The sequence below is a fragment of the Pongo pygmaeus genome, chromosome 6, assembly GCF_028885625.2.
Source record: "Pongo pygmaeus isolate AG05252 chromosome 6, NHGRI_mPonPyg2-v2.0_pri, whole genome shotgun sequence".
Taxonomy (NCBI): domain Eukaryota; kingdom Metazoa; phylum Chordata; class Mammalia; order Primates; family Hominidae; genus Pongo; species Pongo pygmaeus.
In genome coordinates this window covers 104,036,525-104,060,256 of record NC_072379.2, presented here as the reverse complement: position 1 = coordinate 104,060,256, position 23,732 = coordinate 104,036,525, and the positions used below count along the sequence as shown (strand labels likewise).

The 23,732-nt window shown below is 45.2% G+C and overlaps 1 protein-coding gene across 7 annotated transcripts in view; it reads left to right on the top strand.

Annotated features, from left to right (window-relative positions):
* ATXN7L1 (ataxin 7 like 1) overlaps positions 1-23,732 on the top strand; it is a 270,423-nt gene that overhangs the window by 113,345 nt on the left and 133,346 nt on the right. Inside the window, exon 5 of one of the 7 annotated variants that reach the window (XM_054495146.2) lies at positions 2,088-3,177. The exons of the other annotated variants lie outside the window; for them this stretch is intronic. Coding sequence (XP_054351121.1) covers positions 2,088-2,173 — 86 coding nt within the window. The 3' untranslated portion in view covers positions 2,174-3,177. Of the gene's footprint in view, positions 1-2,087; positions 3,178-23,732 lie in introns of those variants that run through there. 7 annotated transcript variants of the gene reach the window in all.

Below are 23,732 nucleotides of genomic sequence, written 5' to 3'. Positions count from 1 at the left end.
ATGCTGGCTGTGGGCCTGGCTGAAGTTATTATGCCCCCAGGTTTAAAAACAAGAGGCAGCCTCATGGCCTGAGGAAGACTGCCCTCTGCAAAAAAGTCATTCTCCTAATGCCAGATGTCACTCTGAATGGCAGGCAAGAGTGGAATTGCAAACCCAGGTCCTGGGGAGCTCCTCCCTCCTCCATTCCCCCTTCTTGGGAAAGAGTCCTTGAGACTGTGAGGACTGAGTGGACACAGAGGGATGGGTCAGTGGAGGGGGCAACAGGGATACCAGACATCCTCAAGAGAGAAGAGATGAAAATAGAACCTAAGAAGGGAATTGAAGGGGAGAAGAAGACGAGAGCCTTACCCTAAAGTAGGAAGAGTGTGTTAGTAACCTGTTGCCGCATAACAAATGACTCCAACGTTAGCAGCTTAGAACAACAAATCTGTGTTGTGTTGCAGTTTCTGTGGGCCAGGGATCTGGGAGTGGCTCAGCTGTGTGGTGCTGCTCAGAGTCTCTCATGAGGCTGCAGTCAAGCTTTCATCTGAAGGCTTAACTGGAGTTGGAGGGTCCACTCCTAAGATGACTCCCTCACATGGCTGTTGGCTGGAGGCCTCAGTTCCTGGTGCTCAGTACCTTAGGCCTCTCCACAGCCCTGCTCACAGCATAGCAGTTGACTTCCCTGAGAGCCAACAACCCAAGAGAGAGGGAGAAAGTCAAAATGCCTTTTATGGCCTAGTCTCAGAAGGGACACGCTATCACATCCACTCTATTCTGTTCATTAGAAATCAGTCTCTAAGTCCAGCCCACACACTACAGGAAGGGAATTGGGCTCCATCTTTGGAAGGGAAGAGTGTCACCTCAGTGAGACTTGCCAGGCTCAGAAAAGCACAAGAATCATTGACAGGGCCTTTTGTGTAAAGATGAGGAGGGCTGCAGCCATTGGGGCCATAGGGGTGCACCTGATTGGGCTGAAGAAAGGTGGTTGGGTAGGGGAAGGGGCATTAGAAACTCTCTATGGGCTTGGAGCCTACCATCCTATAGGGGTTGTGCAGGCCCCTTCTGTCTTTTAAGCTAAGGAGTGACTTTGCTTACAAAAGCAAAGCCACCTATGAGTCCCAAGGCTCAGATTTGGTTCCAGAGAAGAGAAAGATAGGGCTGGGGGCTTAGACCCAAGCCTGTGCTGGAGAAAGAGCAGTACACAGCACTGTGCATCTCCATCTAGGTTGTCTGCCCTGCCAGGTGCCCAGTAGGAAAAGAATAGCGATTGAAGGCAGAAGAGATGTCAAGGAGTAAAGAGAAGCTTCTAGGCTGTGATTCTCAGGAAAGGCATTGGGAGGGGGTGTTAAGCAGGAGGTGGAAGAACCCTACTATTTTTTATTAAAATCCCACTTAGGATGATAGCTCAGTCCTGCCAGTAATCACAGCAGTCAGCCCTTCATGGCTACAGCTCCTGGGTTGCACAGAGTCCTTCCCATGGGGCGGCTGTTTGTTTTGGCCACCCTGGCTCCATAAATGGATTCCATGTAGCAGTCTTCTTTTGAGAATGCAGAGCCATTGGGGTCATATTGTACTGTGTCTGTTCTTATCTCCCCTATCATCCCCAGGGAATAAGCTAATCAAACTTACTGATGATTTTACACTGAGAAGGAGATAGCTAATAACTTGGATGACAAGTATTAGAATACAATGTGATGTGGATAAATTGGGTCCATATATTAAGAGCTATAAAATGAGATTCTATCAAGGCATGAATAATGGTGCCCATGAAAAGGATTAATCAAATACCCCATTAAAAACGTATAGGAATTCTGGTCAGACAGCTCTTGTTTAATTGCACTCCTGCCCCCACCCCACCCCCATTCCATTCCCCCTGAAACTGCTTTCTACTAAGAGAAATATGGAAAAGAGTTTAGAGGAAGTAATGGAAAAATTGGGACATACATTTTGATAGAACAAGATCATGAAGACGCATTTAAGCAACCAGTGTTTAATTTAGGGGGAAACATGGCAATTGGCATGAGTAATCATTTACAAATATAATTTCCAAAGGAGCCGTGTTGATACCGTTCAGCAAATGCCAACAAAGCATTTACTTTCCAAAGGGAGAAAGCAAGACAACAAGAGAAATGAAGCCATCTCCAGGAGTGGACCAGAGAGCAGCCAAGCCATAGAGAATCATCAGGTGTGAGAATGGAAAACACAGAAGAGACGTACAACTTCTGAAAGATCTCAGAGGACTGGCATTGTCTGGAGAAGGCTTCCTGGAAGAGGAGACTCCAGCAGAGCCCTGAAGTGTGGACAAGCTTCCACTCACTGCAAATTCGTGAGCACACTCTCGTGTCAGGATCTAGTAAGAAAATAGGTTTGAGCAGAGCAGGGGGTACCTGTGGGGTTCTTCTCTTCATTTTCACCACCACAAAGCTGGTCTAAGCTACCATCAGTTCCCACCTGGACAACTGCAAAAGCCTTCCAGCTGTTCCTGCTTCCACTCTTGCTCCTCTACAATTCATTCTGCACGCAGAAGTCAGAATCAAAATCAAAGTTCATCATGTCATTCTCTTGACTTGTGGCTTCCCATTGCTCTTAAGCTAAAAGTAAAAATCATTATCATGGCTACAAAGTCTTGTGTGGTCTGGGCCACATCCTGTGCCAGGCTCCCTTTCATTGTCTATATTCCAGTCAAGCTGGCCTTCAAAATTTCAGCACATTGGGTCTTTCTGCTACAGGGCCCTTGCACATACATGCTTTTCCCTCTGTACATGTGATTTTCTTTCATCCTCGTTTTCCAAAGCTAACTCTGACTCATCCTTCAGACTGCAACTTAATGATTACTTCCTTCTGGAAGACTCCCCTAATTTTCACAACTAGATGAGCTCTCCCTTATATGTTGAAAACAAGTATTTCTTGTGTGAACATATATGTTTAACATCTGCCTTCCCAACTCAGCCACAAGCTCTGTGAGGGTGGGTACTCAGTCTTTGCATCCCTCGGAGCCTAGCATAGTGTCAGTAAATACGTGATAGCTGGAGCGTGACATTTCATTAGGAACAGTGAGGCTAGTTGAGAAATTATACCTCACCAGTATATAGGAGAGTACCATTAGGAATTCTTAATGGGATGAAAACCTGAATTCATGTCTAGACCCTGCCACCTGCTGGCTGTGCTGTTTTAAATAAATTGCAGATCCTCTCAGAGCCTGTTTCCTCATATATAAAATAATGGGGACCTAACAGCCCCCTCATATGGTTGTAGCAGGAATTTAATTAAATAATATATGGAAAAGCATTTTTTTAACTGTAAAACCAGACATAAATATCCTTTGTCATTTTTCCCAGTGCATGGCACACTGGGTCATTAAACATCTATTGGATGGGTGGATGGTTGGATGGATGGACACACAGATTAACAGTTAGGGGGCCAGTATGAGTGACAAGAGGAGAACTTGGCATATGGAAAGCATGATGGAAGCCAGAAAAAGGAGAGACTTCCCAGAAGTAGGAGGAGGCTTGTTGATTCACCCACAGTGTCACATGCAGTAGAGCAGGCAGGAGAATGAGGGGGGAAAATCATTTAACCTGGGTGGAAGGAAATCACTGGTGACCTCCAGCTGATTCCTCCTCAGCCTTTTCATGTTATCTGGGCTTTCAATGACATGCCTTAATTGTAACTTAATCACTTTACTGATTTCTATCTTTGGGGGGGGGAATCAAATTGATTTGCACATACGGCAAAATTGGTAAGATTACTCCAGCTGCTGCCAGCAGGTGCTGACAAGTGAAGAACTGAATGTCAGAGAATAAGAAAATACACTAAACATTTATTTTAATAAGGCCTAGAAACCTTAGTTATTTAATAAATTGCCATGGATAATTGGTTTCAGTTTCTAGAGTTGTTTCATCTTTAACTCCCTGTGTTCCAGAAGGAATCGTGCTGGATGTGCAGACAGGGCCTTGTGGTTTGAGACCCATCTGAGCTATCACACATTTCTCTGAGCATTTTCCTGTGTTTCTGATGACACCCCACTTCCTGCCATCACTCCCAGCATCCACCTGGGGTAGGTCACTCTGACACACACACACACACACACACACACACTCACTCACTATCCAAGCTGCCAGTCTTTTCATTGGCTCCTCCTCCAGCGAGGAGGTTTAAGCCTCACCTCCCTGCTGGGCCCTCATCCAGCTGGTCTGTTTGTGTATGAACCTTGGGAGTGAGTGGCCCGAGCTGGATCTCAGCCCAGCGTTTATCATCTCAGTGCTGACTCCCACAGAAGAAGGAAGACATAATGAATAAATGAAACCCCATGACTGTTTCAACATTCATCAACCCACTACTCCAAACCTGGCTGATAAAATTGGGTGCCTGGATTTAAAAAAAAAAAAAAAAAGTAAGAATAAACTAGAGAAAAAGGCCACTAAATAATATTTTTATATAATTTAGTATATTTATTATATATTTAACATTTTCTGTGTAGTAGTTGGTGATGTGTTATATGGGTTTATGGGGAAAGGAGGCAACATGCAAGAAAACTTTAAAATGGTTCAAAGAAAGGATTTGAAGCCTTACCACCCCCGGCCACCCCATGGACCCCCTTCCGCAGGGATGGCTCAAGATGTAAAGACAGAATTGTGCCTGTCTCCATTCTCTTCCCTGTACCTCCCAAATCAAGGGCCTTTTTTACTGTCCTGTGTTCAGATGTTGAGTGTCATCAGCAGAGTGGTTTCCTATGCACTGATACACATCATTTGCTAAGAAGGAAGGCTAAGGCCCTAGTCTATCTACAGATGCCACAGTCCTGATAAGAACCAGCACATTCTACCCTGGGCAGTATAGGGAGGTACAGAGTAAAGACTTCACACACCCACCTGCATTCTGTGGTAGACCCTCGTGGAAAAACTGGGTGGTGGCCAGGGAGGCCTAGGCACAGGCAGGGAAGGGCCCCCTTTCAGAGTGGCATGGCAGGGGGCCACAGAGCTGGAATCTGTCACCACTGATCTGTCCTCCACTGTGCTACCAAAGGAGCAAACCCTAAAACTCTTGAGTCCTTCCAATGTCCATAAATGTGAGGCTAAAATATCCTGCTTCACACTGAAGAGTGTGATGGTTCAGAGCCGGGCTGGGAGCAAGGTTCACTGCTTAGCCAGCCTTGTCTAGCTCCTACTCTGACTGAGTGTAAATCTTCTCATGTGTGGAAAATGGGTATAATCATGCTTCTCAGAGAGGTGGTATGAGGATTAATCACCGTTATGGATGTAACATACTTAGATTGAGCCCAGCCCAGGAGGAGAAGTGAGCTGATGGAAGCACGGAAGGCTCTGATAGGTTTATTCCCCTTGCGAAGTTCTGCTTCCCCTTCACGTATCACTGCTGGGAGCCAGCCCAGCCTGCCCACCAGGAATTTCATTCCACCATAGCTCTTAGAGGCTGAGGTGGGAAACCTCAAGAAGAGAGCAGTCTATGAGGGGTTTTGGAGTAGGGACTCGGAAGAGGGACAAGAATGGAAAAAAGGCTTAGGGAAGAACTGTGGAATTCCTAGTGATGCAGAGAGGGCCTGGAAGAAGAGCATCAGCCAGCTGGGAAGACAAGTACTTAGCCTTGAAACAGAGCAACTGTGTCCCAGGGCCCAGGCAGGGTGAATTCCAAGGAGTATCAAATCTTTCAAAAAGAGCCAGGCATGGTAGCTCACGCCTGTAATCCCAGTACTTTTGGATGCTGAGGCAGGAGGATTGCTTGATCCCAAGAGTTTGAGACCAGCCTGGGCAATATAGTGAGACCCTATCGCTGCAAAAAAAATGTAAAAATTAGCCAGGCGGGGTTATGCATGCCTGTAGCCCAAGCTACTTAGGGGGCTGAGGTGGGAGGATCGCTCCTTGAGCCCAGGAGATGGAGGCTGTAGTGAGCTGTGATTGTGCCACTGCACTCCAGTCTGGGTGACAGAGCGAGACCTGTCTCAAAAAAAAAGAAAAAAATACAGAAAGGTAGACTAGGATGATAACTGGAAAAAAAAAAAAGCTTTTGAATGTCTGCCTTTTTGGTGAAAAAGAATTCAAATTAATTTGGCTTTGAGAATTTTAAATGCACACATCATAATAATTGCATATACCCCAGAGCACTGTAAAATCAGAGTTGGAAATCTCTTACCATCTATACTATAAAACCAAGAACCTAATCTTGCAAGCAGAGTTTTAAAATGCCTGAGCCCAAAGACGATATCAGTCTGCCTGTGAAATTTGCCTCCGTCCTTCTTGTGATTATCTTTTCCCTCCCTATCCCTTTTTGTCCTTACCTTCTCTCTAGTGAATGTGAGCAGAGAGGAGGCCTCACAAACCTGATTTTTTTTTTTTCAAAAATACAATCCCTAGGAAAACCAAGGAAAGAAATAAGAATAGAGAAGCAGCATGTGCTCATTTAGGCCCTCTGCCTAATTTCTTTTATTCCCCTCTATGTCTTTTTGGCCGCTTTTGTGGCTGTACAACTAATGCTGTGGTGGTTTTGAAGGTAGTGTTGGTAGCCTATTGGGTTTGAAGGGAGCCTTTTATCATATCCATCTTTTGGGAGCTTTTTTCCCCTCTGCAAATCAAAACAGGTATTTAATTCAGACATATTTAATTTTAAGTGCTAAAAAAACTCCTATCTACTAGCATAACACTATTCATTTATTTTGTCCATCATGTAGGTGCCATAGCTCTGGAGCATATAATTTAGGGTTCTGGACTTATTGCAGGTACCTGGAGTTCATTACCGTTAAGTGAATGAGTTCTTTATTAGCCAATATTTGATCAAGCCTTGAAAATACTAATAATTATGTTCATGGGCCTGCCTGCTGAGATTAGAAAATGAAAAAATCTTAAAGCTTGCATTTCTTTCATAAGTAAATAGCCAGATTTAATCTTCCTTTCATCTGTGATTTATATTTATTACATTTGGTGAGCTTGGTTAGTGGTTTAGATTCCTTAGGTTTTTGCTACATCCAGGTTCCTATTATGCAATCATCTTTGATAAAAACTAATGCATACAACCCTGGACCCTAGAGTATAACATGATGCCAAATCCCTTTCCAAATGTGTTTCCTACTAAAGCAAACTATATTGAAAGGCATTAAAGAGAAGCATTCCCTGGTCGCTTCCAATTGGAAATATATGTATTTCTTTTTCATAAATCACATTCACGTTTTTCTCTCTGTCTCATTACCTCTGTTGTGAGCACTCCCTTTGCCCACATGCTCATGAGAAAGTGATTATGGTGGGTTGTGCCCTCCTTAAGAACATGGCTGGCAAACAGAGTTTTTTTTAATGGGTGATTATTTGCATCAAAATGAGTGCATTTGGACATATTGGCATGCATCAAGAGCAAAATCCAGACAGTGAGAAACTGCAGATTGGACAGCAAGAGTCCTCAACAGAAAAATTGTAAGGAAAAGAATGAGGAGGAAATTGGCCACTTAAAATAAGTTTAAAAGGCATGCAAAAAATGGGAGGACTGAAATGCAGCCTCTGACGATACACGCGTGGGCGATGACATCATAAACACACACAAGGACGCAAAGACTGTGGAGCCAGGAGTCTGCTTACTTTTAGAGGGAGGTGGGTGGCTACAAGCAGACCAGACACATGGAGTGGGGTGCTTGGCAAAGTTCTGTGTCTCCACCTGCATGGCGGTTACCTGGATGTTGACCTTCCTGTCCCTCCCAACGCAGAGCATCTCTTTTGTGTGGTGTTCAGTGCCCATGCTTTATTTTACAATACAAAGCTTTTCTTTTAATGAGTCTACTCAGGGTTCACGTAACCAACAGTCTTTCGGGAATTTCACTTTAGGGATTGGGGTCTAATAATAAAATGTGTCTCACTTTTCTCACTAAGAGGGAAATTGAAATTCCAGCTGGAAATTCACCAGTAGGATTGTGGGACAGCTTGGTCAGAAATTAGAGAAAAATTTAAAAAGAGGGCCAGTGGATGGAGCTTTTCTAGGCTCTGGCTACAGAAGACTCCCCTGGTCTTTATTTTTTTCCATGTTCATTTATACAGTGAATTATGTAGTTATCACTTATAGTAATGGAATAAGCCCTTGCAAACTCACCTCCTCTAAACAAAAACAAGGACCCTGATGGCAGCCATATTGCTCCCTGCCTTTCCCCTCCTTACCTTGAGTAATGTTTAAAGAGCACAGAGATTTGCTTAAGGGAACTCATCCCTGCTGCCAGCACCCATTTCCTCTACACCTATTGCCCCTGAAAGTGCCATTCTGAAATGACTAGCCTAGTGGTGTGATTTAGGATGTCCTCTAACATCCCTCCAGCTGGGCTATTATTTCTTTAAGGTTTTTTTCCCTACTAAATTCAGTTCTTCTAGAGAAGGAAACACCTTCATATGAATGAGTTAGGTGAGAGTTCGAAAAGAGGGTAAAACCGTAAAGAGTATGACTCTGGAAACCGGAGATGGGGGCACAGGAAGGAAGACCCAAAAAAGAGGTTGCTGGGAGTTTTGCCTTTTCTTTTTTTCCTTGTTGGACCTGGCCTAAACTTGTTGATATTTTTCAGCTTAAATCTGGAATCCCACTAAAACACAACATTTATGTCTGTCCCCAGGGCTGGATGGTACTCGCACGACTTAGTGCATAGGCTTGAGTCCAAACATGTTTGGGAAGAAACAGGCCAGATTCCACTTCATGAGGGCAGGGACCTTACCTGGTTTTGCTTACCATTCAATTCTCAATTCTTGGCACAGTGCTTGGCACATAGTAGGTGCTCAGTGAACATCTGATTTAGAAAATGAACCAATAGACTGAGTATGGTGGCTCACGCCAGTAATCCCAGAACTTTGGGAGGCCACGGGGAGAGGAGTGCTTGAAGCCAGGAATTCAAGACCAGCCTGGCCAACATAGTGAGATCCTGTCTCTACAAAAAAATTTAAAATATGCTGGGTGCAGTGGCTTATGCCTATAGTCCCAGCTACTCAGCAGGCTGAGGTGGGAGGGTCACTTGAGCCCAGGAATTTGAGACTGCGATGAGCTATGGAAGGCAGCTGTGCTCACCACTATACTACTAATGCTGCACGATGTAGACCACGGTGAGCTATGATCACACCACTTTACTCCAGCCTGGGCAACAGAGTGAGACTCTGTCTCTTAAAAAAAAAAAAAAAGAAAAAGAAAGAAAGAAAGAAAAGAACAAATAAACAAGGGACCAGACTAACAAACAGCTTGAAGCAAAAGAGATAGTGCAGAGATCTTCCAACATGGGCAGTGAGAAAGTGTCTGTGGTCTCTCCAGGGGCTGCCACGGATGTCCTTCCCCCTCCTCCACTCCTGAGTGTTTTCCCATCTGAAGCCCAGGGTCGACCACCAGTGCTCTGTGCCTGCCTATCCTCAACAGGAAAATCAACCAGTATAGAGTTCTTGAGACGTAAGAGCTCTTACCACAGTCTATCCCTCTTGCACAGCACATTTTGGGTCATAGAAGTATTTTCCCACAGATGGTCTAATTTGTGCTACACAATACTCCCATGCAGTGGGTAATTCCCACCTTACAGAGAGGAAACTGAGACCGAGAAGGATTAAAATGGCTTTTGGGGGGGCAGAGCTGTAACTGGATCTCAGAACTTTGGATCCTTACAACCCACATCCTTTCTACTGCACTGTCCCAGGCACTAATGCAGACAGAAAGCCTCATCAGGATTCAGACCTGCCCTCAAGAAGCTGAAAATATGATTCTGAAAGAGAAAACTCCCATAAATAGTGAACATACCAATAAACGTAGAGCAGCACTGCCTGATCCTTTCCCAGTTTTACTCCTCAGGGATGCTCTGAAAGATGAGTTAGCTGTTGCTTTTTCTTAGAAGGGTTCTTTCTATGTAAACTTATTTCCAGAGTGTAGAATGGATGGTTCAGCCTGTCTTCAGCTGTCTGCTGTAATGGAGAGGAGAGGGAGAGCATAAATAATAAAAACCCAAAGTTAATCCCAAAGATCCCATTTTAGTCACCTGTGTCAATCTCACACTTCAGCAGACCTCATTAGAAATAACCACATCATAGATTGGAAAAAGAAAGCAAAATATCTAAATAAAAATCCATCTATAAACTAGATAATCTTCACCTTATACCAGTGTCGTCTATAACAGAGTTAAAACTACTAACACAGAATGTCCGTGCTTTTGGACTTTTTTCCTCCCAGACTGTATCATGTGTATTCTCTCATTTGATGTTCTCAATTATCCTGTGCAGGAGTTAGGGCTGATATTGAGGTTTAGAAAATTTAAGTGACTTGTGCAAACCCCAGTGGCCACTTAGTTGCAGAGCTGCAACTTGCACCAGAGCTCTTTCCAGCCCCCAACTCTTTTCCCACTTCTACAACCATCCCTATCTCCTTCAGTGGCTTCTCCTTCAGCCGTCCTTGAGAAAGAATCAGCAGCAGCAGCTCAGCCACCTGTGAGTCTGCAGCACTGGCTCTCACCAGCTCTGTGGCTCACATCACAGTGGTTAAGTGTTCACTGACCACTTGGCTGTGTTACACTCATTTAATTAGTTTTTGTCACAGAGGAAAAGATGCTTTATTTAGAAGCCTAATAGTGAAAACTTCTGAGTCTTCAATTCACTGTGAGCTTGGTGGCATTTGGATGACCTTGGGGTCTCCTAGCTGTGCTCTTAATCCACTTTGTACCAGGAGGATAAACAAGGGAGGGCTTTGTTCAGGGTGCAGCCACTGTGTTGAGGACTACAGGAAGATTGTAGCTGGGTTAGCTGAGAGAAGACAGACAGGAGGAAGGCAGGATAATGAGAAAAGCCACATTTTAGGACCTTAGGAAAAATAACCAGACCTTTTTATGCTCTTCTTGCGATGAAAAAAGTGTAGAATTTATCTTCTTGGGACCTGGGTTGGGGCAGTCTCAAAGTTCACATCCACGTGTCAGTTGACAGCCAGTACTTCTCAGCCTCAGCTACATGTTTGAGCCACCTGGGAAGCTAACACTCTGCATGATTCCAGTGGTAGCCAAGCATGGGAATGATAGTCAGAGGGTGGTGTGGTGGCTGTCACGCATCCTAGACTAGGGTGAACTACATTTCCTAGAATTCCCTGTCCTGTGAGTTTCTAATTGGGATGGAGCCCAAGAGAAATTCTTGGGAAATTCCAAGGATGGAAAGGCAGCAGCACTTTGCAATACATACATTGTCACTCATTTGCCAGCCGGGCCTGCAACTGCTCCACCTTCTGGATCCTCCTTCAGCTTCTCTGACTCCTGGGCCAGGTGTGTGCATTTAGCTCCATGCTGAAGAGCTGCAGCTTCTGCAGGTCATTTGTACCATCGAGGTCAAAAGCAACAAGAAGTGACATGAGTTTCAGTCCATCTTCATGTGGTTCCAGTTAAGGCCTGTGAATTCCCGATTGTTCTCCCCAACTGCCTGTCCTGTGAACCTCACATACTCACATCAGATGCAAAAACAACCACCTTGTAGAAGCTGCCTAACCAGCTCTTACTATTGCAAAAGGTCAATACCTGAAATAAATTCATGTAAATGCTGATAGATATGTCTGTACTGTATTCATCCTTGTGTTCTGCTTCTTCCCTTGGGCCCTGATATGGGTGGTTTTCAAGATTATGGTTGTTCGAAGGATTGCTATCTACCGAAGGAGGCCCAGTATAAGAAAGAGATTCAAGTGATTTTGATCTATGGAAAGGCAGAGCTGACAGCTCCCTGTCTCTGCCCCCACATCCCCAGGGGGACACCTGAGGGGCACCTTTTGAAAATCCTTGGTAGATGAGTAGTCTTCAAGTCTAGTGGTAAATGGGAGGCCCCTGAGGAGAATCTTAAAAATGCAAATTCCTGGGTTTACCTCAGATCCAGAAATCCAGATATCAAATGACCAATCTGAAGGTGAGACTTTTTTTTTTCTTTGAGACAGGATCTCACTCTGTTGCCCAGGCTGGTGTGCAATGGCAAGATCACAGCTCACTGCAGCTTCGACTTCCTGGGCTTATTCAATCCTCCCACCTCAGCCTCCCAAGTAGCTGGAACTACAGACATGAACCACCATGGCCAGCTAATTTTTTTTTGTATTTTTAGTAGAGACGGGGGTTTCCCCATGTTGCCCAGGCTGGTCTCAAACTCCAGAACACAAATGATTCACCCGTTAGGCATGAGCCACTACACCCCAGCCTTTCTGGGGTGCTGGGAATGTCATTTCTGATCCAGATGCTGGTTACCTGGGGATTTTGTTTGTGAATAGGCATCCAGAGGCACATGTGTGATTTGTGCATTTTCCTAAATGCGTAACTCCATTGAGAGTTTTATAACACTCCCACCTCCCTCCCACCTTCCCATCCATCCCTTCCCATGGAGTATGGAGTAATCCCATACTCCAGTGACTGGCCAAAGCTGAAAGCCACTAGACTGCATGATTCCTTAGACACCCTTCCTGGCAAAGTAAAACACAGAGAAGAGAAATAGAAAAATGTTCAGCAATTGGGGAGTAGTTAAGTCAAGATACATTCATCATTCTAATGATATAATCCTATGCCATTATTACAGCATTGAAGGAAAAAAAAAAACAGTGAGGCAGCCAGTCAACTTGAAGCAACGAAAGTGGGTTGCAGGAGGTATGAGAGAAGCCAGTTTGAAAATCACATTGGAACCAGATCATGGAAGGCTTTGAATGCAAACTGAGGAAAAGGAAAAGCCACTTGCCAAAGGAGCGATTGATAAAAGTAACTTTTTTTTTTTTTTTTTTTGAGACAGAGTCTTGCTCTGTCGCCCAGGCTGGAGTCCAATGGCGCAATCTCGACTCACTGCAACCTCTACCTCCCGGGTTCAAGTGATTTTCCTGTCTCAGCCTCCCGAGTAGCTGGGATTATAGGTGCCTGCCACCATGCCCAGCTAATTTTTGTATTTTTTAGTAGAGACGGGGTTTCACCATGTTGGTCAGGCTGGTCTTGAACGCCTGACCTCAGGTGATCCACCAGCCTCTGCCTCCCAAAGTGCTGGGATTGGTGGCTCACACCTGTAATCCCAACACTTTGAGAGGCCAAGGAGGGAGTTCAAAACCAGCCTAGGCAACATAGCAAGACCTTGTCTCTACAAAACAATCAAAAATTAGCTGGGTGTGGTGACACATGCCTGTAGTCCTAGCTACTCAAGAAACTGAGGCGGGAGGATCACTTGAGCCAGGAGGTCAAGGCTGCAGTGAGCTGAGATCTCAGCAGTGCACTCAGCCCGGGCAATAGAGTGAGATCCTGTCTCAAAAAAAAAAAAAAGAGCAATTATAAATCTAAAATTATATTATCCATCATACTTAACTGCTCACAAAGTATGTTGTTTGAAACGCAAACTGTTAACAATGAGCAGGCCCTGGGGCTGCAAACAGGGACTTACCCTTCCTTGGAAGTCAAGACAGACTTTTCAATCTCAGCTTCTTTCTAAAGTGCCTGCAGTCTACACATGGTTCAAAGTGCATTTAAATGAGTGGAAAGAAAAACGTCAATCCGAAGTTCTCCCATTTTGAAGACCTCATAGGTTCCTGTGGGGTACAGCTGTTAAAGGCAAATTTAAGATTTTAGGTGTATCGTGCAGGTGCATGGTGCAGGAAGAACCTTCACAGACTAGTCCAGTTTTAGGCAGTAAGTGCCCAGAATACAGCCAACAGTGATCCTCAACAGTGGGTTTGGACCTGGGGGAGAAGGAAGCAGGGGTGACAACAGACAATTGTGTTGATTTACAGTCAACTCTGAAGCTTTTTGAAATAAAGAAGTGGAGACCCTACCTGAGACCTGCCAAGTCAGAAGCCCCACAAGTGATCTGGTGCTGCCCAGATGAAATCCATCAGCCTAATGCTGTCTACTACTTTCTTTAATATCCAAGGATATGAAAGATATTAATCCAGGGATATTAAGGGATACAACCTCTCACTCTTTTTTTTTTTTTTTTTTTTTTGAGACAGAGTCTCACTCTGTTGCCCAGGCTGGAGGGCAGTGGCTCAATCTCACCTCACTGCAACCTCTGCCTCCTGGGTTCAAGTGATTCTTGTGTGTCCCATACAACCTCTCTTAGTGGCCCCTTTTCTCAGGGTGGCAACTGTGTGTACCTCCTGCCCCTATCTCCACCCCCAAATGACAACTCCGAAGACTAGAACTCTTGAGCTTTCAAAATAAAGGTAGAATTAGACTTAAAATCATTGGTTAAGGACTAAAGATATTGTCAAACTTCTTTTGAAAAGCCCACTTTCTTTCTCATTCTTGTTTGACTTGCAGCATGATGATTTTACCCTTCCTTACTCTCCTGTACTGTAACTATACCCTAAACTCTATTTTGGGGACTATCCAGAGAAAATTCTTTAATCCTGCAAGGAATTTCCTCTGAAACCCAAAACACTTCCAAACATTTCTCCACCAACCCCTTGGCCTGTGCAGACAGAATCTAAACTCATATTAACATTAGTCTCAGTCTAAAATCATCAACAAGACAAATCTAATAAGGAAAACAGTAAGGTGGGGCATTCCAAAGTGAGGGGCGAATTCCTGTGCACCCAATCTGTTCCCTTCCTTCTCATGCAGATAATTTAGAATGGTGCCCAAGCATCATCTCTCCCACTCCTCACATTCCTCCCCAGCAGAGGGCCTTTCCGCAAACATTCTGAAAGCTCTTTTCATTTGCAGTTTTTTCTTACTAACGTTTTTCAGGAAAGGAAAGTTTACTTTAGTGTGCCCTGCTGCCTCATGAGACCACCTGACGATCTCCTTATCTCCGGGGTGGGCCCGGCTCTAGAGACACAGGCAGCCCTGTCCACACCTGGCGCTGAGTGCTGTTTTGCTCAGCTCCCCAGAGAGTTTCAAGTGGCAGAGGTACACAGTGCAAAAGCCCCAAGCCTCAGGCCTGAGGGAGAAGACTCTGGAAGCAGGAGGGTGAGCCTCGGCTTTCTAGCTCAGTCATACCCAGGCCCAGGTAACCAGGGGGACACCTAGCTGTGTCACTGGCAGGAGGATTCCTGCAACATTGGTGCTGGGTCTGCAGAGATCTCACGAGGGCATAGCGTAGGACCTGTCCATTTGTGTGGTCCAACAGGTAACATCCAATCAAATGGAACTACAGAGCCATGCAGCTGGAGAGACATCTCAAAGATGGTCGGATCTAACCTCCCCAACCCTTTATTGCAGTAGAGCAACTCGAGGCCTGCTGAGACCAGACAGGCAACCCAGCCAGAGTCTCACAAGTAGAGAAGAGCTGGACCACTCTCCTAGGCATTCCAGGTCCAGCATCCCACTGCTGCCCTTTGTCCCTTGTCACAAATGCAGACTAAGTCTGCTCTGAATATGTCTTCCCATAATCATTTTATTAGAGTTGGGTGTTGTGTGTGCAAAAATCATGCTCAGTGTGTTTTTCCTTTGCTCTTACACCACAACAATCATCAACAGAAGACTTCTTTTTTTTTTTGAGATGGAGTTTTGCTCGCTACCCAGGCTGGAGTGCAACTGCACGATCTCAGCTCACCGCAACCTCCACCTCCCAGGTTCAAGCAATTCTCCTGCCTCAGCCTCCTCAGTAGCTGGGATTACAGGCATGTGTCACCACACCTGGCTAATTTTGTATTTTTAGTAGAGACGGAGTTTCTCCATGTTGGTCAGGTTGGTCTTGAACTCCCGACCTCAGGTGATCCGCCCACCTCAGCCTCCCAAAGTGCTGGGATTACAGGTGTGAGCCACCACACCCAGCCAACAGAAGACTTCTGAGACCAAACATGTTGGAGTTTTTCCCACCACCAAGCAAGCAATCAGTTCCACAGTGGACACCAGCTGGATGTCCTTTAATTCAATTCTGACACTATCTACCTAGACATCACATCAGATCCCATAGGGTGAGGGCTCAGTCCCCAAGACTCAGTCCCCCCACTGTCCCACCAGTTGCAAGTCTGGGCCTCCAGAATTTCTGGCCTACTGGCTTCAAGTTGGGACTCTTACAACACCCTCTTTGGGTTCAATTAATTTGCCAGAGTGGCTCACAGAACTCAGGGAAACACATTTACTGGTTTATTATAAAGGATATCTTAAAGGATACAAATAAACTGCCAGATGAAGAGATACATAAGGCAAGATCTGGGAGGGTCCTGAGTACAATAATTTCTGTCCCTATGGAGCTGGAGTGTGCCACCCTGCCCTGGAAGTGAGTTCCTCTTAATCTTTCTGTAAGCATCCACGTGTTCAGCTATCCAGAAGTTCTCTAAACCCTTTTGGGTTTATATGGAGGCTTCATTATGTAGGCATGATTGATTAAACCACTGGCCATTGGTGATGAACTCAACCCTCAGCCTCTCTCCCCTCCCAGAGGTTGGGGGGCGGAGCTGAAAGTCCCAGCCCTCTAATCCTGCCTTGGTCTTTCTGGTGAACAGCCCCCATCCTGAAGCTACCTACCCGCTGCCGTCAGTCAACTCATTAGCATGCAAAAGACATCATTTTGGCGCTTCTAAGGATTTTAAGAATTGAATGCCAAAAAATGGGTTGAAGACCAAATATATAGTTCACAATATCACAGAGGCAAATATGTTTTTCTGTTTTTAATTCATTGGACAGATAGTGCATGTATCTACTACAAAATTCAAAAAATCACCAAAGGGTATACAATGAAAAGTCTCCCTCCTACTCCTGCCCGCAGTCACCCATTCACCATCGCAGAAGGCAAGGCTGTTCCGTCCTCCCAAAGATAAGCAAGTATACATGTGTATATTTTTCTTTTTTAAAATAAATGAGTATGCATTTTATACATCATTCTGCTCCTTGCTTTTTGACTTAATAATGCATTCATTTATTAATCTAGTAAATACAGTACTAATGAGATCCTATTGCGTGCCAAGCAGTGGCTGGGATTCACAGAGAACCACATAGATTCCCTGTGTCTAGAAACTTCCTGGGGGATATAATAGTAAACAAAGAAGTGTATGATGTCAGGTGAAGAAAAGTCAGTGCAGGAAGGGCAGAGTGCTCTTTTGCACAAGGTAATCAGGGAGTGCAGTCAGTGAGAGGGTCTTGTAGATACTTGGCCAAAGGACTCTAGGCAGAGAGGGCACCAGGGGAGAGACGCTGAAGCTGGGGGCATGCCAGGATCTCATGCCCCTGGGACAACACAGGGATGAGATGCCTGAAGTGTCAAGAAGTGAAGAATGCGAGAAAAGAGATTGACTGCTCAGGGAGGGATCCAGTCAGGTAAATCCTTCTAAGGATGCAGATTTTATTCTAAGTGACACAGAAGCCTTTGGATGGTTCTGAGCCAGAGAGAGACATGCTCACTGCGGTTGTTGGGTGGGCAATACAGTGTAGACACGGGAAGGGTGGGAACAGGACACCGTCACAAGGTGCTTGTAAAAGTCCAGCTGAGCAGTCCTGGTGGCCTGTATCAGATTGGTGGTGGCGGCACTGAGGAAAAGCCAGATTCTGAATATGTTTGGAAAATAGGGCCCACGTGATTTGCTAGGATGTGGAGGGTGAGAGAACAACAGGAGGTTAGATGAGCCTGAGGTTTTGGCCTGAACCACTGGGGGAATGGTCCACTGAACCTGAGACAGGGAAAAGCAGGGGAAGGGAGAAATCTAACCTTTGGTTTGGGACATGTTATGTTAGAGGTGCTGAGTCAATGTTCAAGAACTGGCAGTTGGATATAGGAGTGTGGACCTCAGGTGGAGGTCAGGGTTAGAGAGACAAATTTGAGGCCCATTCACACATAGGTGTTACCTAGATCCCTGGGAACAGATGGGATTAGAGCAGCTTCCTGACATTTTTCACATCATGGCTCCACTCTGGGTAAACAGAGAGAAAGACTGGGACTCCAGGGCCTCCTGCCCCTCCCAACAGGCCCAGCATCATCCCAAAGGCCAAGGGGATCAGTTGCACCTGCCACTCCTTTGCAGCTTCTTGCATTGCGTGGCCATGCAGTGTGAAGTAGGGGAAAGAGCCCCTAGAACACAGGGCAGCTCAGGAACTGGTCAGCTAGGTGACAACAGCCGTGGACCCCTCTCAGCCTGGTTGCAGCACCCCGAAGTTTCAAATTATGTGGTCTCTGAGGAGCCTTCCTTCCAGCTGTAATGTTATTGGCCTGTAAGTCAAGTGGTATGAGGCGTACAAAAGGAATTCCCGTACATGGCCCACATGAAAAAATACATTACAAGGATGTTAAAAGAGAAAGAGGAAAGAGTGTAATCAATTGTGGAGTGCTTTTCTGGGGAGAGGAAGTTAATTTCAAACTTACCGAAAAGTTGCAAAAACTGTCCACCCCCTCCCCTATATATATGTGTATCTATACAGATTGGTTTTTTAATATATATTTATATTTTTAATTTTTTCCTGACCCATTTGAGAGTAAGTTGCAAAACTGTATCCCTTCACCCCTTAGTATTTCAACATGTATTTTCTAAAAACAAAGATATTCTTTTACATAACCAGAGTACAATTATCAGGAAACTAACATCATTGATTAAAGCTTATTCAAATTTTGCCAGTTATCCCTTAGAGCAAAAAATAGTTGTCGGCTGGGCACAGTGGCTCACGCCTGTAATCCCAGCACTTTGGGAGGCTAAGGCAGATGGATCACCTGAGGTCAGGAGTTCAAGACCAGCCTGGTCAACATGGTGAAACCCCATCTCTACTAAAAATACAAGAATTAGCTGGGCGTGGTGGTGGGCGCCTGTAATCCCAGCTACTCAGGAGGCTGAGGCAGGAGAATCGCTTGAACCCAGGAGGCAGAGGTTACAGTGAGCTGAGATTGTGCCACTGCCCTCCAGCTTGGGTGACAGAGGGAGACTCCATCTAAAAAAAAAAAAAAAAAAAGTAAAAAAAAGAGTTTTAATCCTGGAGTTTATTGCATATTGCATTTAGTCGTTGTGTCTCTTCAGTCTCTGTCATTCATGGCCTTCATGTTTTTAAAGATACAAGTCTTGGATTTGGTTTACCTGGTGATTCCTTGTGATTGGATTCAGATTTTACATTTGGGGGTGGAAGGCTTTTTTAGGGGGGTAAGATCTAAGTCTGGCAAGTTGGGATGAACCCAGAGGGAGATCAGGACAGTGCTGCTGACACATGGAGAACAAGCCCTTTGGGTGGGGACTGGGCAGCTCAGAAAACTGAATATTCCCCTAAAAAGAGAATATTCCCCTGGTGTGGGCACAGAGCATGTTAAATATACTCTAAACTCTTGGGCAAGATAAGGGACTCTCTCCCTAGTGGATTTAGTCTCCCAGGTTATTCTGAATATATCTAATAGATCATTGCTTCTGTATAGGGATGTGTTGTCTCATTTAATCCTTTGGTGACTTGAAGGTGATGACGTTTCTGTTGTTTTGCAAATGGGAAAACTGAGGCACAAGGAGCACAGCCATTTAGAGACAGAACTGGGCATTGAACCAGACCTCAGCCTTCAAGCTCACGCTGCAACGTGCTGTTTCAAACCCATTAAAGGGTTTTCTCTGCAATCAGTCCTTGCTTTGCTTTGCTCAAAACAAGACTTAAATAAAGACGCCAGCTCCATTTTCCACTCATGTCAGTGATTGATACTTGATTAATGTTCAGGATTGCTGTCATCTAGAGCATAATTTTCGCAGATGCAAAGACCAATTTTGTTGTTACTGAGGCGGAAAGATCTATTTCCTCATAAGTTAGCAAGCAGATTTGGAGGGAAGCATGAACCACAGGGTGTCTTGCTGACTGATTCTGAAAGGAAGCTGTGCCATATTTGGCATTGTTAGCATTTATGGCTGGTGGGTCAGAAGGTCCAAGTACATGAGTGTGGCCACCTCCTAGGCTGCTGCAGTGCAGCTATGTAACATTCAGCATAGCCACGGACTTCTAATGCGATCATATCTGCTTTCTCAGTGTCGCCCTGAGTGGCACAGGGAACCTTGGAGAGCTCCCTTCCTTGACTTTCCAGAGGTGACAGTGATTGTTAGAGTCCTGTAACCTGCCTCCTTACCCAACCGAGAATTCTCCTGAAGAAGACTTGCTGCTTGTCAGAAACAGTGAGCCAGCCGGCAGCCTCCCTGGGACTCTTATTCAGGGGCAGCCGAAGGAGTACTGGGTTCCAATCCAGCTTCCTGCCACACACTGCCTAACCGCTCTCAGCTGTTGGCAATAGGAGCAATGTGCTGAGTACCTGGCCCCAGTTCTTGGCACAGATATGTAATCATTCTTGGTTTTTCTTCTTCTCCTTTATTTTCTGTCTGTTATTTGCCTCCGTGTGGATTCCCTGTACCTCTTCCCCTTCTCTGACTCCCTCAGTAAAATCAAGAGTTATTTTATACCAAAATATAAATAAATTACAGAAGCTGGGAGGCCAGATCTGACAGCTCCTACTCATCTCTGACCAGGAGAGGAAAAGACCCTTCAAATTCTAGTTTGAAAAGCAATGAGCTTGACCTTCAGAAGTTGGACTGCCCACAAAGCATCACTTCCTAATTTTGGCTGGGGAGATAAGGACTGGAAGTTGGGGAAGGGCATAAGCACATTGAGAGGGGGAGAGGTGAGTCGTGGGATGCTGGAAGATACTCGTCAAGGGAAGCTATAGGGATCCCTAGCCAGTGACCTGTTTTGGAGGAGGGCCCAGGCTGTGCGTATGTGTTTGGGAAGTGAGGGTAATGGCTGGCCATCTTATGTTTAAAATTAAAATAGTTTCCCTGGAAGTATGAATGTGGAAGATAAACAGTCTGCAAGCTTAGATAAATGGTTGTGCATGTAAAATGGATTAATAATGTCAGTGTTTGGAAAGTGCCTGCCCAGAGTAAGCCCTCAGCATGTGGTAGCCATTTTTGTAGTGTAGAAGGACACAGACTCTGGAAACAAATTGCCTGCATCCCCATCCCAGCTCCAGCATTTCTAGTTGTGCAGCCTTGGGAAAGTTGCTCTACCTCTATGTGTCTCACTCAGTTTTCTCTTCTGTAAAATGAGCATAAGCATAGTACACACATAATAGGGTTGTTGTGAAAATTGGGTGGATTCATGTACAAAAGGCAAATGCCTCGCATATATTAAGCTTGAGGTAAGGGTTATTGCCTACTGTACTGATGAGAGAGTCCATATGAGAATTGCCACTGGTTATTGCTCCGATGCAGGCATATTTGAGGACACCAACAAAAAGGCTGGTAATCTTGAAATTAGATCACAAGCTTTATTTCAGGGCTAGATCTCTGCAGAAGATAAAGCCAGGCATCTCAACTGTGGGTTAAGAGTCACCTGTAGGACAGAGCATGCTTACTCTTCTGAAGTTCTAGCTCTTGAAAGGAGACAGTTGGGGCTCTTTGCCTCTGTTCGTGACACTGTGTCCTTTGAACAAGGATCTGACACCACTGCATTAGTTTGCGAGGGCTACCATAACAAAGTGCCACAATCTGGATATCTTAAGTGACAGAAATGTATCTCACAGTTCTGGAGGCAGGAAGTCCAAGATCAACATGTCAGCAGGATTGGTCCCTTCTGAGGGCTGCGAGAGAGAATCTGCTCCCTGCCTCTTTCCTGGCTTCTGGTGGTTTGCTGGAAGGCTTGGGCGTTCCTTGGCTTGTAGATGCCTCACCCCCATCTCAGCTTTCATCTTCACCAGGTGCTCTCGCTGTGCATGTCACTCCCTATGTCCAGAGTTCCCTCTGTAATGACACAGTAAGATTACATTAGGGCCCACCCTCATGACCTTGTCTTAATTTAGTCATTTGCAAAGACTCTATTTCCAAATAAGGTCATGTTCACAGGTGCTAGTGTTTAGGACTTCAACATCTTTTAGGGAGAGACTTAACCCATAAAACTCACAATTCCTCCACCCATGTCTGAATTGCTGACACTGCCTTCCAGCTGGCCGATCCATCACCCCTCTCTTCCCATCCCACTCACCTTCCACATGGGCTGAAAAATCATTCTTCGACTGCATTTTCACCACGGAGGCATCGTACTGATACTTCTATCAGAAAAGAATGTCAAGCTTAAATGTGTCAAAATCAAACACTATCATGTTGAAAGGCAAGCTTGTATAATGTTGTAGGGAAAGAATATGACCTGGTTATTGGGTAAGGAAAACTAAGGCTTTATTTTGTGTGAGAGACTCTCTGTTGGCCCAGTGCTCTGACAGAAGTTCAGTGGGGGAAGGAGAGAAATGGCCATTTGAGGTCATTTGAGTTGGATTTAGATGAGCCTGATACACAAGACCCTCCCTGAGCTCTGTTCTGTCCTGAGAGGAGGCCCACAGTGCCAAAGAATTCACATCTAGAGCTGAGCCTCCGCACATCCCCACTCTGCTACTGCCCAGCCACGTGAACTTGGACCTGCCTTTCTGGGGCTTAGGGTTCTCATTGGTCCTGAGGAAGGCTTAAGAATGGAGCGACCACCGGGCGCGGTGGCTCACGCCTGTAATCCCAGCACTTTGGGAGGCCGAGGCGGGCAGATCATGAGGTCAGGAGATGGAGACCATCCTGGCTAACATGGTGAAAACCCGTCTCTACTAAAAATACAAAAAATTAGCTGGGCGTGGTGGCGGGCACCTATAGTCCCAGCTACTCAGGAGGCTGAGGCATGAGAATGGCATGAACTCGGGAGGCAGAGCTTCCAGTGAGCCAAGATCGCACCACTGCACTCCAGCCTGGGTGACAGAGGGAGACTCCATATCAAAAAAAAAAGAATGGAGTGACCTTTGACTGAGCAGCTGCTGTGTGTATGTAACTTCCTCTTTAATCCTCACAACAAGCTGCTAAGGTGGATGTTGTTATGCCCATTTCATCCACAGGAAACTTCAGCGAAATTAAGAGACCCCAAAGCCCACATTTCTTATGTTACGTGACCCTGCCTCTTTAACTAACTCTTGGATCAGTGGTTTTTCCATGCCAGCTACATAGTCCATTTACTTGGGAGAACTTTGGGTTAGCAGTTTAGCATCTCTGGGAGTGGATGCTGGTATTTTGTGAGTGCTTTCCAAGCGATTTTGATGTATTTCTAGTGTTGAGAACCACTGCTGTAAATGCTTTGTGGATCTTGCCTGTTCTGGAAGCCCCAGAGAGTGCACATTGCCTCTGTGGTCATCGCTAAATTCCTCAGCCTGGAGTCTTGAGCCTTCCGCTAACCTCTTTTCTCCTTTCCAGCTTTCCCAACCAGTGTCCCTTTGTTGTAGTTTCACATGTTGTGATCAGCTGCCCCTTGGGTTCCTTATGGGTTGGACGGGTCAGCATGGTGCTGTCTGGCCTCTGCCAGCTGACACAGATTCTGGCTTTCTGGCCCTGACTTTGTTCTTGATTCAGAGATTGTTTGCACCAGGTTTTACAAATTATCTCAACCCACTAGTATATCATGAAATCAGCAGAGTGGTACATTTGAAAATAAAAGAAGGAAACAGAGTGGAGCACAGTAAGGGAAAGGTGTGGAGCTATATATACAGTATATAGTCTTCATGAAAAGTACTTATATTTCTTACAGCAGGTTCCAGTGCAGTCAAAAATGTTTGAACTGTTGAATGTTTGAATGAAATGTTTGAACCTATACCAACACATATTTATCATTGCTTTTAGAACCTGGGGCAAAATTCTCCTTCTCTAAGATCATGGAATAGCAGAGGAAAAGACCTAGAGGTCATGTTGCCGACTGATCCCCAATACCAGGGCCAGGTGGCTACACAAGGATCCCTAGGGAACTTGTTAAAAATGCTGATTCCTCAGGCCCAGTGCTGGGAATTATAATTCACTTGATCCAGGAATGTGTATTTTCTGATTCTGAGTTTCATGAACCTCTGATCTAATCTACTTTATTCATTTGA